General features: G+C 42.0%; 1 protein-coding gene across 3 annotated transcripts in view; it reads left to right on the top strand.

Moving 5' to 3' along the window:
• Positions 1-596: 596 nt before the first annotated feature.
• Positions 597-17860, top strand: part of nlrc5 (NLR family, CARD domain containing 5) — a 32785-nt gene continuing 15521 nt past the window's right edge. The window contains exons 1-24 of one of the 3 annotated variants that reach the window (XM_042109917.1): positions 597-726; positions 1488-1831; positions 2543-2614; positions 2879-4679; positions 5946-6029; positions 6192-6275; positions 7394-7477; positions 7859-7948; positions 8046-8111; positions 8641-8694; positions 8934-9017; positions 9841-9924; positions 10174-10263; positions 10380-10427; positions 10537-10638; positions 12182-12265; positions 12534-12617; positions 12974-13063; positions 14024-14083; positions 14321-14404; positions 14766-14849; positions 15433-15522; positions 15673-15738; positions 15942-16025. In XM_042109917.1, the coding sequence (XP_041965851.1) occupies positions 1522-1831; positions 2543-2614; positions 2879-4679; positions 5946-6029; positions 6192-6275; positions 7394-7477; positions 7859-7948; positions 8046-8111; positions 8641-8694; positions 8934-9017; positions 9841-9924; positions 10174-10263; positions 10380-10427; positions 10537-10638; positions 12182-12265; positions 12534-12617; positions 12974-13063; positions 14024-14083; positions 14321-14404; positions 14766-14849; positions 15433-15522; positions 15673-15738; positions 15942-16025 (3779 nt within the window). In that variant the 5' untranslated portion in view covers positions 597-726; positions 1488-1521. Of the gene's footprint in view, positions 727-1409; positions 1832-2542; positions 2615-2878; positions 4680-5945; positions 6030-6191; positions 6276-7393; positions 7478-7858; positions 7949-8045; positions 8112-8640; positions 8695-8933; positions 9018-9840; positions 9925-10173; positions 10264-10379; positions 10428-10536; positions 10639-12181; positions 12266-12533; positions 12618-12973; positions 13064-14023; positions 14084-14320; positions 14405-14765; positions 14850-15432; positions 15523-15672; positions 15739-15941; positions 16026-17860 lie in introns of all 3 variants that reach the window. The other 2 variants (XM_042109918.1, XM_042109919.1) reach the window with 2 other exon arrangements.

The following is a 17860-nucleotide window of genomic DNA, read 5'->3' as shown; positions in this document are numbered from 1 at the left end:
GCTGTGCTTTACTCTAAAAGTAGACCTACGGCCATTTCTTAGAGTGGCTTGAGATTAACATAGCCTAAATACTGTAATGTTGACACTAATAAAGATACGTTTATAATAGGCTAACAAATGAAAAGTGTTTTCAGCTGAAATGGCATGAAGGCTATATGTGGACCGCCTGGACCTTTGAGCAAAACATCAGCAGACAGAGAAGCCCTCAGTGTAGCAATGCAGACTTTTCGGGGGACCTGCTTATCCAACTAAACTAAACTAAAATCTAAGACAGTAGAAAATTATGTTTTTAATTTAATTAAGTCTTTAAACATAATTTTCTACTGTCTTAGATTTTAGACAAACAGACAAAATGCACCAAAAACAAAACCTCCGGAGAGGTAGCTACACATTTGTTGTTGCATGATAAAGCAATGAACGTGCTGGTAGGCGTTTGACATGACGTTTGATGGATCCACCAGATGGTAGGAAGGGAGGTTTTTGGCATCATTCCCGCGCTATAGTTAACTGACATTTTAAACAAAACGTCCACACACGACTGAACGTGGGGAGGCAGCGCGACATATATGCGACACGACAAAATGAAGTGTCGTGCAAGTGGATCGGTACCGTAATATCAAGTTACACAGCAGATGAAATCGAAACCTTATTGTAGGCTACCCTTTGTGTCTTACTTTCGTTTTCTCTTTTAGCCTAGGCTACTGCGCGACGTTATGCTCGACTCTGGTGAGTTTTTCTCATTTATTAGTCTATTATCTTAGACTATTTTGTGTTTGTGAAATTGCTGATTGCAAACATGTGCAGAGTTCAGACTTGGTGTCAACCATTCAAAATAACCGCTTTATTATGGCAGAGGCAGACGATATTCGCATCACCACTCGGGGTTGTTTCAGGTCAGGACGTGTTGAAGTTGTGAAGGCTACTGAGTTATTAGCTTCCAGTTTACATGAAATGAAGCCTAATATAGACGTTTACCATCCTTGGGGAAATCAAAGAAGCGCTTTCTTTCGCGCATGTAAACAATTGAATGAAAAGCCATCAAGTTGGTCCAAGTTATGAATTTGATGGGTAGCCGTCACATTAGTTGTAATGGTCTGCTATTGAAATGTTTTTTTTTTTTTTTAGCATTTTAAATATTTCGAGTAGGCCTAGTCCTAAATTGTTATTTATCGTTTTTATGCTGCGGTGCCTGTAACCGTTAAGCAATTGTTCTTGGTTGCCAGACTTTAGCTTTTGGTAGCTTCGAATGCACGTGTTGGTAGTCTAATGATGTATTGGCACAAGTCAAACGTAACTTCAAAACGGAAAAAGTTATTCTTTCACCGATGTGAGTTATTCAGAGGAAAAAAACTGCTGAAGCCATGTTTTGTGAGTCTTACTAACATACAGGGTGCACCGCTGCTATGCAGTGTTAACATGTTTGCAGGGAGATGTTAGGTGTTGAACTGAGTTGAGTGTTGCTGTGTCTGTCACCTGGCACTGTGAAGGAGGCCCAGAGCTATTGGGGGCAAATGGGTCACAATGGAGAACACAGACTCGGAGGATGGCGTACTCTCCGTGCTTGAGCAGCAGAGTCTGAACCTGGTGGAGGTCATCAGCGCTCAGAGGCCGCACGTGCTTGACCAGCTCCAGAACCAAGTGGAGGGCAGCGTGCGAGACCAGCTGTTGCAGCTGACCAGTCCCCGGGACAAGGCCGCCTGGCTGGTCGACCACTTCCACAATGTGGGGCCGGTGGAGTGTGGACGGTTCCTCGAGATTGTCTGCATGTGCTGCGAGGACATGCCCATGTTCCTGGAGTCACAGCTTATGTCAGTCTCGGGATTTGTGACAGGTACTGTGCCTCCGCCATGCTGATGATGTTGATATCTGGAATACTGAAGTCAGGTGGAATTAATTTGTTTTGAATTGTAACATACCTCTGTCAAAAAATGCATACTAGCAAACACGTTCTTTTTGGTCTCTCTCTGTTGAGTGAGTCTCCAAAGGGGATCTCAGGGTATTTTCTTGTAAAAGTTTAGCTGAGTAGCCTAGTTCCATACATAATGCAGCATGTTATGTCTTTCAGGAGAAATCAATTCAATTTTCAATTCAAATGTATTAGTCACATACAATTATAAAGTATAGTGAAATGCTTTGTCCACTGTCTCCATGGCTGTGCAATGTGTAAATAAATAAGGAAATTAACAGAAAAAGAAGATAGCTTGGGGATTCTGTAGCAGGAGCACAAGCATGTTGGAAACATCTTATGCACTTTTTTTTATTCATGTTTTCATCATTTAAGCACGTTTTGTAACATGTAATTGAGTAATTGTGCCAGTATTCTGAATTAAACAAAGAACAATGACGCAGTATTCTCAACTGAGGCAATGAAGTGAAAATGAAACCAAAGTAAACTGAAAATAAACTGTTGGCATTTAGCTAATTTCTATTTATTCTTCTGATTCTTAGGCAATCATATTGAATACTTTTCAGTGTTTGGCTTGATGCTTGAAGAATCATGCCAAAACCCCCCCTGTAATACTCGTTTTTGTTATGTTTGAAGGTGATGTTGGAAATCAACACCAAACAAAGAGATCAACTACTGTGCAGATATCTGCTAAGCGTCCACGATTAGGTACTTTCTTAATTTGCTAACTTCCTTATTGTGGCCAGTTGTAGCACAACATTTAACCCATCTCTAGATTCTAGGTATTTTCATGCAACATCAAAGTCTGTGATAAACATTGGAGGTATTAAAACATTAGTTTAATAATTAATCTTTTAATTAATTGTGATATTTTACACTAGATGTGAAATTAGAAACACTTGCTTAATGACAATTTGACAACATTGACATTTTTAAAAATATATAGGCCTACTTTCTTGCATTTCCTTTTAGACCATGTACAGAGCTACACAGATGAAACTAAGTCATTACTGCTGCAAAAACATAAAAGCTTCACAAAGAATGTTGTTAGCGAGGTACGTCTGGACGAGACGTTGGTCAGCCTGCGCCGCAGGATCGTCCCCCGAGGTCGAGACAAGGCAGCTAGAGTGCAGGTCACGACCTCGGCCTCCTCCTCCTCCTCCTCCTCCTCCGACCTCCAGGACTCTGAGGAGGCTTGCGTGGAGGACCGGGTGGCGGTGACGTCCCTCCTGAAGACTACTGGCCAGGCCACGGTGCTGCTGGGGGTGGCCGGCTCAGGGAAGACCCTGCTGGTGTACAGCTTGGGTCAGCGCTGGGCCCAGGACGCCTACCCGGCCCTCAAACTGCTCTTCCTGCTGGAGTTCCGCCATCTCAACGCCGTCTCCCGCCCGATCTCTCTCAAAGACCTCCTCTTCCGTTTCTTCCTTCCTGCTGAGAGTGACGATCAGGCCGAAGCCGTGCTCGACTATGTAGTCTCCAACCCTGAGAAGGTGTGCTTCATATTCGACGGCTATGACGAGTTTCGGGGAAAGTTTGCGAACCCTGGCGACCTCAGGGGGGCCTTTGACCCACGCTGCCCGCTCCCAGTGGCGGAGCTCTTGTCCGGGCTGTGCGGGCAGAAGATCCTCCCGAGGTGCACCCTGCTGGTCACCTGCAGGCCCCGAGATGTGACTGACCTGTTTGACAGCTCGGGCTGCCGCATCGGCGAGCTGCTGGGCTTCGAACAGGAGCACATCCGCGAGTACGTACGGCACTACTTCCAGAAAAGGGATGAGGCGCTGAAGGAGCTGGCGGTCAGTAACCTGACCTCCAGCCGCCACCTGCTGACCATGTGCCATGTGCCAGCACTGTGCCACCTCTGTTGCGTGTGCCTGGAGCACCTGTTCGCCCGGGAGGGCCCTAGCACGACCACGCCACTCCCTGCCACCCTCACGCAGATCTACTTCCAGATCCTCGCCGCATTCCTGAGTCGCCGCACTCCACCTGCTCGGGACGGCGCAGCCTCCAGAATGTCGGGGGCTCGGCTGGACAGCGTCACGCAAGTGCTGGCCAAGCACGCTGGGCTGCTTCGAGAGCTCGGCCGTCTGGCCCTGGAGGGACTGGAGGAGAGCCGGATCGTGTTCGCAGCGGAGAGACTCCGGCCTGAGCTGGCCGAGTTCGGCAGCCGCACCGGGCTCCTGTGCCCAGTGGAACTGACGCTGGAAGACGGGGAGAGGCAGCCGGGGGTGTCCTTCATGCATCTCACTATGCAGGAGTTTCTTGCCGGACTCCACCTCATGACGAGCGCCGAGGTCTCGGACACTCAGTTCAAGAAGAAGCTGACCCTCAAAACACAGTGGAGAGCCAAGAACGAGCCCAAGACCGTCTTCACAGACTCACTCCAGCTGTACCTGTGCGGTTTCCTCGCTTCCACATGCACGCCCTACCTGATCCAGCTGGCCAGTGGTGGCGCCAAGCACATGGTCCAGAAGCGCCGGACACACGTGGTGAAGGTTCTGGAGAGCTTTGCGGGGAGTGCCAACCTCAGTGGGCCCAAGATGGTGGAACTCTGCCGCTGTGCCCACGAGTCACAGGACGTGCAGCTGGCGGCAAAGGTCGGCTCACGGCAGTGCTTCGAGCTCAGGAACATTCGGGTAACCCCTGTTGACCTGGAGGCCCTGGCCTTTGTGGTGTCAGCGGCTGGTGAGAGCATCGCATTGGACTTTGGAGGCTGTTCCATGGAGCCAGAATCTCTGGACCTGCTGGATGGCTGCAGAAACGTGGAGGCCCTTATGTGAGTTAGTCAACAACAAGGTGTCTTCTTTTTCATCTTTAATTTATGTCAAAAAATGTGTTCAGCCTAGATGTCAGCCTTCCCCCTCCAGGACAGTTTGATAGTGGGATTATTTTGACAGTATGAAAGCACAAAACCATGTAGAAAACATATAACAATGATTTAGCTCAACAGAACACTTTGCCTATAGAATAAAGGGATGAGAGTAAATATGACAATATCCTGTGTGCTGATTTACATATGAAGAGGTACCGGTAGCATGAACGGTGTTGAAGGGTTTGTCATGACCCTATAGAAGCGGGGGGGTAGCCTATAGGTCTGAGTGCCATCACTGCTGATGTGTGGATGCAATTCAGAACATTTTCTGCATAGTTAAAATAAAGGTTCGTACTTCTCCTTGGGACAAGCACTTTTGAATTTTGGAAAACACTTTTCCATTTACATCGGGATTTTGCAAACATTCAGTGTCAGAGTCAATAAAATGAGCCCTTTAACGAAATTGACAAGCAGCTGTAAGTAGGCTAAGCATGCTAAATTCGACATCCAAACAGTATTCTAACGTTAGCTTTGAGATACTGCTTGATTGCATAACTTAACTTAGTTTAGTCTCTTCAGTGTAGCCTACTATGTTGTGATAAGATCTTAGCAGAGTTAACTTCAATGCAGCAGTTTTGAACAAATTTGCGCAGCATGGTCACGATGCTAAGCGGATTTAATAGCAATTTAGCCAGACGTATTCTATGCAATGCTCGGCTGGGACAAGGAAAGGCTGCGTGCGTAAAAAGCGCAGCTCAATGGCAATGCAAGGATTCTTATACTTAATTTAATTTATATTAAATTAAATTAAGTTAAATTAAACATATAATATTTATGTGTGGCGGCCGATTTTTATTTCATGGCGCCCCGTCACAGATTAGTCAATGTATGGGAAACACTGCACCTAACCCCTCACTGCTCCCCGAGCGCCGCTGTTGTAGCAGGCAGTTCACTGCGCCGGGATTAGTGTGTGCTTCACCTCACTGTGTGTTCACTGTGTGCTGAGTGTGTTTCACTAATTCACAGATTGGGATAAATGCAGAGACCAAATTTCCCTCACTGGATCAAAAGAGTATATATACTTATATATTTGGGTGTAGCTGTATATTTTATGCTAGAGGCCCATAGAGGCTAGGCCATCTGTGTTGTTGGTGGTGATGATTGTGTACCAGTATGTATGGGTGTGTGTGTATATGTATGCAGATTTTGTGCATTTTTGTGCCCTTTTAGTTTCCGTAGCCGAAAGTATGATGATGTTTTTGCTGTGACGTTGTCTGCCGTCATTCCAAAACTCCAAACCCTGAAGCGTCTTCAGTGAGTCATTCAAGCATAACACCTCGCAAGGCACATTTCCTTTGTAAACAGCGATTTCTGTGGTGCCAAGTGCCAACTGTAGTTATGGCACTTAATGTGTAACATCTTTTTACAATATACAAGGCCAAATATTGTAGTAAAGCGTTTTCTCCCTGTCCTCAGTCTGACAAGTGCAAACCTAACAGAAGTTGGAGCTGCTACACTTGTTCAGGCCTTGAAGAACTGTCCTCTGATTGAACATGTGGAGTAAGTGTGATATCAATCATGGATATACTTCAGATGCAGTAAAGGTAGACACAGTGAATGCTTCTGGTTTCTGTTTTGACATCACGTCTTGTTGGTCTCATGGGGCTTTTCCGACAGCAGCCTGTTCACGTGCCGATGTGGTGCAAGATGAGCTGAAATTGCTGTTGTGGTTTCAGTTTGGGAAATAGTTTAGACTTGCCATGCACGTCTTGGCAAGTTAATCCCTTGCTGGACAGAAAAATAGGCCTAAGTGAGACAAATGAAAAAGTATAAAGTCTGCTAGTTTTGGAGCAGCTTTTAGTGTGTGTTAGCCTAGAAATCTAGACGCGCCTCTGGCTCGTCAGGCTAAGTGTGTGTAATAGTGATGCGCGAGTCGTTGGTTTTTATGACTCACATCCGCCCAACATGACAAAATATGTGTTACATATCGACCTGAACCTGACCCGACTCACAAATGGCTAATTTGAATGGTATGTAATGTGGTTGCGTCCATATGATGGAATAGGCATGATAATGTTTCCTTATTTTATAAGACATTCATGTAGGCTAACAAATAAAATTAAAGCACTTTTTAATTCATGGGACAATCCAATGCAGTCAATGTAGCCTTGTCTAATTTTTTTTATCTAAGAGTGAGCTGAGGAGCAGGGATGTTACCAGACATTGTGGTTAGGATCTAATCACATCTATCCGTTTGCTTACATCAGGTGTTTTATGAAATAGAAGCGTTATTTAGGCTATCACCTGCATAATTATAAACAACAGTTTAACTTATAGTGCGGATAGGCTTTGTCCCCTCCAATGGGGTATTTTTGTATCCAATCAACGCTGGTGTGTATTTGAGACAGAGAGGAAGAGAAAGTGGAAGTCTCTCTTTAGCCTACTGTACATCACACACAATTCTGCACATGGATTGCACATCATTTGTAACTCTTTTACCCGACCCACCTGCAACCCGCAATATTACCTATACATCCTACCTACACCTGCCAGCGGGTTACATGTTGGCCCACGCATCACTAGTTTTGGGGACTAACAGTTTTTCAAATAGAATTGGCTTGTCATTTATCATCGACGATATGTTACTAAGACTAATCTATTGATTGTTCTGTTTTTAGCCTCAGTAACAATAACATAACAGACCGAAGTCTAGAGAAGATAATGGACACTTTTCCCCAAGTCTCAAATTTGAAAACAGTTTTGTAAGTTTTCCTGTCTTTTTCTTTGTTTTAGTTCTATTTCAGGGCCTTATGTTATGCCAACTGCTGTGTCTCTATGCAATGCATTGCTTTTTCACTTTTTAAAACCACATTTAGCCAGTACAGGCTCTCACCAGTCTCCACAGCCAATAAAGGTGGCGTCATGAAAAAATATGCTAACATATGTAGTTTTACATTCATGATTTCACTGTTAACATGATGTATACACAAATCAGATGTTTTCAAGTATATCACAGCATGGAATATGATCTTGAGTATTTGAAACAATTATCTTTCGAGTGAATCATGCACATTCTCTAAGAATCTTGTTCAGACGTGAATCATGCAGTACAGTATACAGTAAAGTATCAAATACATTTACAGGCTGGGGAGAAACATTTATACCTGGAACGGACTGTTCAGACTTGTCAAGATGATGATGACCTGTGACACTCTTCAGCTTGTGCTTGTAAAGTGAGTTGAGCTACTATATTGTGTCTTGTGGAGAGATTACTTTGTGATTAGAATCATTTAGCATTTGACACAGCCTAACACTTTCTTTTTATATCAGGGGAGCCAGTGTGACTAAGACAGAGGAAGTGCATGAATTCAACCTCCATTTTATCGGCAGGAAAAGGTATGTGATAGTTGACACCAGAACCTTCTTAGTTGTAACTGAGAGTGGGTCTGGGGAAGGTTCATTCACAGCACATTTCCGAAGGGGGGTCAACAATGGACGTCGATCATAATGCCTCTGCACGCATTATGATCAACGTCCATTGGTGACACCCCTTCGGAAATGAGCTGTGAAGTAACCTTCCCCAGACCCAAGCTAGGTTTGTGGATGAGTAGCAAAACCACAGCTCTCCTGACACAGGAATAAGGAAGTTGGTTCACAATATTTAGATAAGATAATCAAATCACATGGTTTACCAGGGCAGTGTACAATGCACTATTGTTAAGAAGTTAAAACTTGATTTAATATGAACAAGCCAATTAAGATGTACTTTGCCTGATTAACTTATAAATAAATATGCAATATGTTTGTGGTCATCTAGATAGCTGTGTTGGTTTATTTAATGTTAGCTAGGCCAGGACCTGTGAGCTGTCATTAAGACGAAGATTAATCTTGGGTGATATCTGTTTTGTTTTTTTTGTTTGCCTAGTGAGAGCAACTTGAACAATCTTGACCAGGACAGTGAAACTTCAAAGACTCTTGTGTATGTACAAGCTGAATTATACTCACATCATGTGTATTTATTCATGTTTACATTAAGATACATTATGATTATATTTCACTTGTGGTTAATATTGAAACTGCTGATTTATCGTGCTATAATATGTATTATACATATGTATTATTATCATATGTATTATTATCCATAATATGTAGAGTAAGAAACATTATTGTGGTTAATATTGAAAAGGCTGACTTCCCCTCACTATTGGCTGCTTTTAGCTGGACAGACTATAACCTCAGTGTGCCTCGTTTGAAAGATTTGTGTGATGCACTGAAGAGCTACCAGGGCTTGACTAAGCTTAAGTGAGTAGTAACACAACACAGTATTGCTACATCAGCATTTACTGAATCCAATGTGATTTTATTAGTATTGTACGACAGAGTATTAGGCCCACACATGAAGAAAAAAAACATTTTTGCCATAACAAGATTAAACTCGACATGTCAACATTAAACTTGAAGAATAAAGTTGAAATGTCATGTTGACTTTAATCTTGATGTGTCAACATTAAACTCGAAATTTCGAGAATAAAGTTAAAATATCATGTCAACTTTAATCTCAACATTTCGTCTTTATTCTTAACATTCAAAAGTAGTTAGTATAGTTGTTGCTAAACCCGATTCTGAAGTACAATTTCACCAAATCGTCTAGGCTACACAAGGCATTTTGTTGAGTTGTCGGCCAACTGATTGAGTCTGAGACAGACTGTCAAGATTCAGTGGCAGCTAGTTTGGAGCCGTTGCTCTCTCTCCAAACTAATTTTGATGGATATGTCAAGATAAAATGTTGAGATTAAAGTCGACATGATATGTCAACTTTATTCTCGAAATTTCGAGTTTAATCTCGTCATGGCAAAATATGTTTTTCTTCATGTGTTGCCCTAATACTCCGTCGTAGTATTTAATTATTTTAAAGGGATATTCCTTGTGGAATATCCCTTTAAGTATACTTAAAAAATGTTACTCTTAAATTCCTTAATCCCTGATTAATGATAACCATGGGTTTTACAGGCATAGGGAACATGATTTGAAACTCTAGAAAAATACATTAGACACTTTGTTACTCTGTATCTGAGTTGGCGCGAAGCATAGTACGGTGACAAGTCCCTTGGTCCTCTGTCCACAGCCTGTCGAGGAACTGGCTGGGGAATCAAGGAGTGATGAAACTGCTTAAGCTGCTATCAGCCCTGGGGACCATACAGGAAGTGATGTAAGAATCCATGCTTCTAGATTCACGCTAGCCAAGTTCCTTAGCCCTTGCATTACCACCACTACTATGCATAGTGCAGTGTCACATTTATTACAAATGAATTACACACGAACACACCTTTACATAACTAAACTCAAAGCAACAAGGTGACTTTTGTTAAACTGAATCAACACATTTATTTTTAGATTGCAGTGTGAGAGCTGTGTAAGAATGTGTAATCTCATAGTCTCATGCTTGGCTCTGTGCTAGTGTCAGTGAGAATGGTGTGGACATGGATGGTATGGTGCTCATCGCTGACCTGCTCTCCAAGGACACTGGTCTGTCCCAGGTGGATGCCAGGTAGGCCACTCTTGTAGGCTAACAGTGCACAGATGTCCACATTTGCGTCTGTTGGGCTATGACCGTTGCCATTGCTTTAGTTGGACTGTTGAGCATCTGTTTTTCATTTTTGACAGCGACTGTGGAGGGAAAGGACTGGTCTTGAAGTTTCTGCCAAGAAAAAGGTAAAGTGCTCTCAGCCTGTCATGATAACAGATCCAGTCTGATGTCAGTCTGATGTTATTTTAATAGTTACTCAATCAGACTGGATCAAATCTATTGTTGTTGTTACAGCAAGCCGATCCCAGCATCTCAACAGACCCAATCCCAAATGAGGAAGAGACTTGACTCCGAAGACACCAAACAGCAAGGGGATCAGTTGAGAAAAACATTCTGGTGTGACTAGGAATTAACTCACTTTTTCATTTTCTGTTATTGTCTCACCCCGGTGGGCTTCCAAAGAAATAAAGCATTCAGTAGCACAGGTGTAGATCCTGTCATTGTGTGGACAGCACAGTCACACAACTTCAGACATAGGAAGCAGACGTATACATTTATTCATGCATGTATTCATTTAGCAGACGCTTTCATCCAAAGCGACTTACATATTACAGTTATATTACAAGGGTCATTCTCCCCAGAACAACTTGGGGTTGTGCCTTGCTCAAGGGCACAACGGTGGAAGCCAGGAATGGAACCCACGACTTTTCAAGTTACTGCATGCTAGCCCAGCTCCTTAGCCACTATGCTAGCACCGCCCCCATGCTAGCAAGGAAGCTAAAACCCTTGTGTGCTGGAATCTAGCACTAACCCTTTAGCTTACAGTTTTTCTCGATCGCTTTGATGCTTGTGTCAACTCTGACATCACGTTTTCAAAACAGTTACAGTTTTTCTTGATTGCTTTGATGCTTATGTCAACTCTGACATCACGTTTTCAAAATAGTTAACACCCATGTCTGAACAAAAACACTCTGGCCAAATTGACTCTGGTCACATTTTGCTTTACTCTCTCAAAACACTTAAAACTTGCAGCAAAAGCTAATTTTGCCTTCAAACAACACATCCTGTCGTCAAATCACTGTGTGATTTCAATCAATCATTACAAACTGGACAACAAAATGCAACATATAGTTCTCAAAATGAGCATTTTTGTTATGTCTGTTTCATTTCTTTCTCATTTTTCTGGAATCAGAAAAAACTGTGAAAAGACTAAATGTACTGAAAAAAAAACTTTATTCATTCCTCCCAAGATGTAACTGTCACTGACATGTAAGACCTACAGTAAGCACCTAGGCAAGACAAATTTCATTGAACTACAGTTTGTCATTTTTCATCGAAATAGACCTACAGTAAACACCTTTTGTACTGTTTTTTTCACCAAATAAGCAATACAGTACTTTGTCTAAATGTGCATTACAGTAGATCCATACTTCCAAATAGCAACACAGAACAGACATGGCATCTCTTATGGATAATGAATGATTGCTGATTGAAGAATTGTGTTTCACACAGGTATATCAGAGATTCAGACTGATGCAAGGAATCTCTATGCAAGGAATCTCCACCAACTGTGAAAATATGTTTTCCTTTTGTTTAGCACAGGAATTTGGGGTTTCTGAATGACTTCTGTGTGAACTGTTTTGCAAAAGGGTGTAACAAATATGTGAACCCAATGAATATGTGTGAACACATTCGCAAGAGATGACTTCTGCTGTGCAGAGAAGTGTTCATGAAGACCAAGTGGATCCCAGTTTCTTTAAGCAGGTCAAAGCAATCGAGAAAACCTGTAAATCAGAAAGTTGGGAAATGAGGGTTACACACAACTTTGTTCCCACTTGATAGTATAGCACACAGGCCTTCTGTGTTTGATCATCTTTGAACTTTTGAACTTTATGCTCTTGACTGACCTTTTTAATCTTTACCATTTCATTTCCTGCAGTCTGAAACACAGCACCATCCAGCCAGCCAACATGGACAGACTGTGCAAAAAACTGAAGCACTGTCCCGGCATGCTAAATTTAGAGTAAGTGTCTCCCGATTGTCTTCCTGTATTTCTTGTAATTTATCTCTCTCTCTCTCTCTCTCTCTTTGATATTACAACAGTATATTTTTCTATATTTTTATCTCTCAATACATACAAGGATAGTGGGTGAGATCAAATCAGGGATGCAAACTGCTCACCTTTTTGATGCTAAAACGTGGAAGTCAGAGGCCTGTTCAGTTCCGTGTGCATTCTGATTGGCTTTCAGGTTTCAGATATATGCTGTATGTCCCCTATGTGCCTTTTTCAGCTTTTCTTTTGGGACCTTTGAAGACAACACCATTAATAAGCTAGTGAAGAACCTCCCTAGCATGATGGGTCTTCACCTGCTGAGGTGAGAAAATCTCACTGTGGTCTTGACTGAGCTGCTGCTTTTGACACTGAATGCTGTGTAGTTTATATATTATATTATCTTATGTTACTATAGCAATGGTCACCTTTTTGTGTAATTATTCGATTTAACTCACACTGGCTCTTGTCCTATGTGTCATAACTAATGTTGAGACAGTAAAGTTTTGTAGGATTGTGAGTGTTTTGACTTTTGATTGTGTTGTTTTCATAAGATATACCAGTATTGTATACCTTATGTTTTTATGTGTTTTTACGCTTCAAGGAGTGACACTCATCAGTTGTGGTGTTTATGATGTTTTGTTGTAATGTAATGATTTGAATTTCCCTTGCCTCCTGCAGTCTTAGTCATGTCCAGATGTCCACAGATGGGGCTCTGTTATTGGTCCGTTCTCTAACGGACTGCCCACGGGTAAAAGAAGTGGAGCTCAGGTGCGTTCTCCAGCATCGTGATCCTCATTGTTGTCATTTATGACTTAAGCCATATTCAGCAAATACTCATGAGTGCACGCATGATAAACCTAGTGTTTTCACTGAAAATACCATCCCTAAGTAGGTTTTTAAACTCCTTTTAAAGGAACCATATGTAGGATTGTGGCCAAAACTGGTACTGCAATCACTTTCAAATTACTGTAGAGCGGTTTATCCCCTCCCCCTCCCCCCTGACTCGAGGTTGCCAACCCGGATGCCAAAACACTACTGACTTTGCGATTAGTAGATAGGTGGAGGGTGAAAGCATCATTCCAAAACACAACATGACATGACAAAACACGACATCAACATCAGTTGAGGGCTGCAACTTCAATTTTTAAATGACAATATCCTGGCCGGACTACTGTTGTCAGTGATATAAGTATTTGAACATGATTTCTTAATGTCTAGTGACATATCAGGGACATTTTATGATTAATTGAAATACATTTCTTACATACGGTTCCTTTAACTCATCTAAATCTACATAATCTTAATACCTGAGGACCTGTGTTAATCCCATCATTTTTTCTGGTTTTATGTTAATAAATTACAAAGTAATCATTTTGCCACCATGTACTGATGTTTAGGAAAGTGTTATTGTTAATCCTAGCTTGCTGTAGGGGTTGTATTTGCTTCTTTTCATTTACAAAATCAGCAGCATGTGATATGTTCAAGGGTGCCCAAATCTTTGCATACAACTGCATGCCCCGTTTCCATCAGTGCATATTGTACATGTACAGTGCATGCATATTGTCTCCTTTTGGGCTTTTGGTTTCATACAACGGCTTTTGGTGTGTATGTGTGTGTGTGTGTGTGAGAGATTGTGATTGTGTGTGTGTGTGTGTGTGTGTGTGTGTGTGTGTGTGTGGTGTGTGAATCTGTTTAACAGAGTAGTCATGAAAGTTATGTGCTCTTCAGGCCCAGAGGAGAAGCCTTCATAAAGTTTTGGGAACTGAAAGCAGAGCATGCGACTTGCAAGTGAGTATCGTTTTCTCTCTCTTCTCTCTCTCCTTCGCTCGCTCTGTCTGCTGAGGCTTGGAGAGGAAGTTAACTCTTGCTGCTAAAATGATGATTGTGGGTATCTGGTGCTCCGTAATTACAGGATCTGTAATCCTTGTGCCCACATACTCACACCACTTACTGTGGTGAACTGGTGAGTGGTGATGCAGCTGCATTTGTCTGTTTTTGATTCGTTTTGTTTGCTTGTGTCCTCAGGCTCACTCAATATAAGCTGAACAGCAGAAATGTGAAAAAACTCTCTGAAATCCTCGAGCCCTGTGCACGAATTTCTGACCTCGAGTATGTCAATGTCAATGTCTATTTATTTATCCTCCTGAAGTCTTCATTGTATGACCTTGAGCTTAACTGTGGCCACTTGTAACTAAGTGCACTTAACATGGAGAAGTCATTTATAAATTCAATACAGAATCCAATGTAGCAACTGAATTGCCCAAACTTTTCCAGAAATATGAATATGCTCTGGCTTCCGTTCAGTAATTTTGGAGAACTCCATGTTACACACGTTAATGAATCATGTATATAAACAATAAATGTCTGTCTGGTTGTCTGTAAATATCTGATGTTATTTGTATTATGTTTTTCATGCAGGTTTTATTCTGAATGCTTCTTTGTGACATATTTTGTCTCCTTTCCCCTCTAGTCTGTCCAGTAATCGCCTTCAAGATGAGGGTGTGGAAATCTTAATGGACTGGCTCCCAAAACTGCGAATCGGAAACTCTGTGAAGTAAGTGACTTGAAGTTGCAGTGCAGGGAAGTGGTCTAATTTTTTCGGATGTGTCCATGCGTACAGTGGAAGCTAATTGTTGCAGCAGATGCTCTGCCAGCAGAATGCTTCAGTTACGTGCCCGCTGTAGTCTCAATAAAGCATATCATCACAGTGCAGATAGACCCCTAAACCTTTAAAGCTGGTTTACACAGGTGACTGTACTCTCTTGTAGCAGTGGCAGTGGTTCCTCTTTCGGTGCACAAATCTGTGTGATATGCTTAAGCTTGATTTGTACTTTTTTTTCGAAAAGTAGTATACATCACACACTGGAGGGTATATTTTGCTGACTTTAATTGGCGTGAACAACGCGTTTCGCAATTGTGAACCATGTGAACCTGATGAAGCAAATTGCGAAATAAAGTCAGCAAAATATACCCTCCAGTGTGCGATGTATACTACTTTTTGACTTTTCTAAATGCTGCAACCATCAGGACCTGGTGAAAGAAGGGCTGTGCACAGGGATTTTGAACCTTGTACTTTTTTTTTATTGTTGTTTTTGGAACCTGCTGTGTTTGATGTTTTTGTTGTTCTTGTTGAATAGCTTAAATGACAACGGGCTCACTCAGGCCGGTGCCCTCCACCTGGCGAACTCCATCAGCACCTGTGAGAAGGTGGCGGCAGTGAATGTCAGGTGCAGTTTGATTTTATAATTTCACTGCCACTGTTTTTCAACTTCGTGTGTGATGTGATTTTTTAAAATCTCTATACCATGGGTTCCCAAACTCCATCAATGTGGGCCTCCCCTCTGAAAACAATGACACCTCCCTTGTCTTTGTTTTAGTCTGGGGGACGAGGAGAAGTCCCTGATTCGCTTTATGCAGGAGAGTGTGCAGGAGAAAAGTCTGAGGTGAGTTAGCACACAGGAAACTTCTCTGTCTGTCTGAATGAATGTGCTCGACCGCAACACTTCATGATCGTCTCACAGGTGTGTGTGTGTGTGTGGGTATGTGTGGGTGTGTGTTGGTACAAAGATCTCATTCATAGAGCAAAGCCTCCTTTCTGCCACTCCTCAAGCCACTTCCTGTTCCACTCTTTGCTTACTTCCTGTAGTTTGAGAGAATGCCACTTCAGACCTGAGGATTTGCAGAAGCTTGTGGAGATCCTTTGCAGATGCCCCAAACTGGTCAACCTACAGTGAGTTTCATTACATCTACATTGAAAACAATTAATTTACAAACACTATGAGACTAATGACCATGACTAGTACCGTAAAACTCCAAATAATAGCCCGGGCTTTTATTTTCCCAAATCGCCAAACTGCACCGGCTAGTATTAGAGACAGGCGTCTATATGAGACAGGCCTTTAATTCCCTTTACACAAAACTTTTCCTCTGCAAAGATGGAAAATATTATAGAATTAATTATTTTAAACACACTGAATGTCTACCTATATGACTAGGTTATCTGATGACAATTACGGATCATCATTCATTTAGTGTTGAGATGTTGTTCATTGAGTGAGATACAGTAAGATCCAAATAGGATAGCCAGAACAGATGAAACACGTTTTAATTAAACGTAATTTACAAAGAGATTGTATCACACTGAAAGCTCATATTTTGTCACTAGCAAATAGCCTATATCGGTCCTTTGTCAAATACAGTTGCATTATCAGCCCTGACCAAAACCAGGAATTATTTATGCAAAAGTGGAACGTGCTTAATGTTTCATTCTCCCTCCTTTTCGGCACGAATGAAGCAGCATGAGAGAGCATGAACCATATTGTTTCTCCCGTTTTATATTTGCCAAATTTGTCTACATTCAAATCATAGCCTACTTCCAGGCGCATGGGAACATATTTTTGACCATGGGGTGCTGAATAATAAAATAATCATAGCCGACGATTTCTCCCCCAGCATATGATTCGAATTTAGACAGCTAAATACGGCATTTCAGCGCCGTGTATGAGTAGGTCTAAGAGTGAGAAGTTTTATAATGCCCTGGGCAGCCACATTCCACTGCAACTATGCGCATCACTTGCCACTCCGACTCATCAATAAAAACTGTGCGCGCACACACCAGTCCCATAGAAGCGCACTTGACTTTACATCATTAACCTATTTCAGTATACCTGTGTAGCCAGAGAATGTCCGTAGACGGGCTCTGATATAGCCTAGTCTAAGGTAAATTCCTTTTCTGACTTCTTTCTCTTTATCGCCATGGCATTTAGAATAAAGAATAACGTTTGCGAACCATTCTGGTTTTGTTGCCAGCATAAAAACAAGCTTACCATCGGCCTATCCGGAAATTTTAAACACAAGGGATGAATTGAACGATGACGAAGTCGGACATATAGGCATAGTTCATATTGAAAAAAAAAGTTATACAATTTGGAACTCTAGCTTTTCCCCACCGCAGTCTTTCAATGCCATCTAATCATAATGTGCGCAGTCTGCGCCATACTTAAGCCCAAATCACACCCAAGATTTGCGACGAGATGAGCAGCAACTTGATGCAAGGTTTTATTCTAAAACCTTGCAACTGTGACCAGACATGCTGAATGCTTTGCGACGGCTTGAAACGACGTGCAACATCTAATTCACACTGCTGTAACCTCCTTTCTGTTACGGTTTCGTGTCATTGCGAATCTTAGGTGTAAATTAGGCTTTAAACAGACGATCTGACGGGTTTTAGAAGATGAAATACAACCCGAAACTAAAAAACAGACCAGGCCTCTACTGGAGACCGGCCTTTAACCCAAACCTGTAGCCATGCCAGGCGTTTAAAAGAGACAGGCGTCTCTTTGGGACTCGGCGATTAGTTTTACGGTATTATCCTGTATTTTTTTTTTTACTCTGTACAATTGTGAAAGTCGTAATCAAATAATTCAGTTCAGATTTACTTATTTTGGTGACATTTTTAACAATGATCAATGGCTTCACTCAATTAAAACAAAATAAAGACCCCTCCAAAATCCCAACATCAAACTCTCAGTCACATGTATTAGTAATACTAAATAGCAGTATTGT

Source organism: Alosa sapidissima, chromosome 11, assembly GCF_018492685.1.
Source record: "Alosa sapidissima isolate fAloSap1 chromosome 11, fAloSap1.pri, whole genome shotgun sequence".
NCBI lineage: Eukaryota > Metazoa > Chordata > Actinopteri > Clupeiformes > Clupeidae > Alosa > Alosa sapidissima.
Note: the sequence above shows the minus strand (reverse complement) of the source record. Positions and strands in the feature narration are given on the sequence as shown.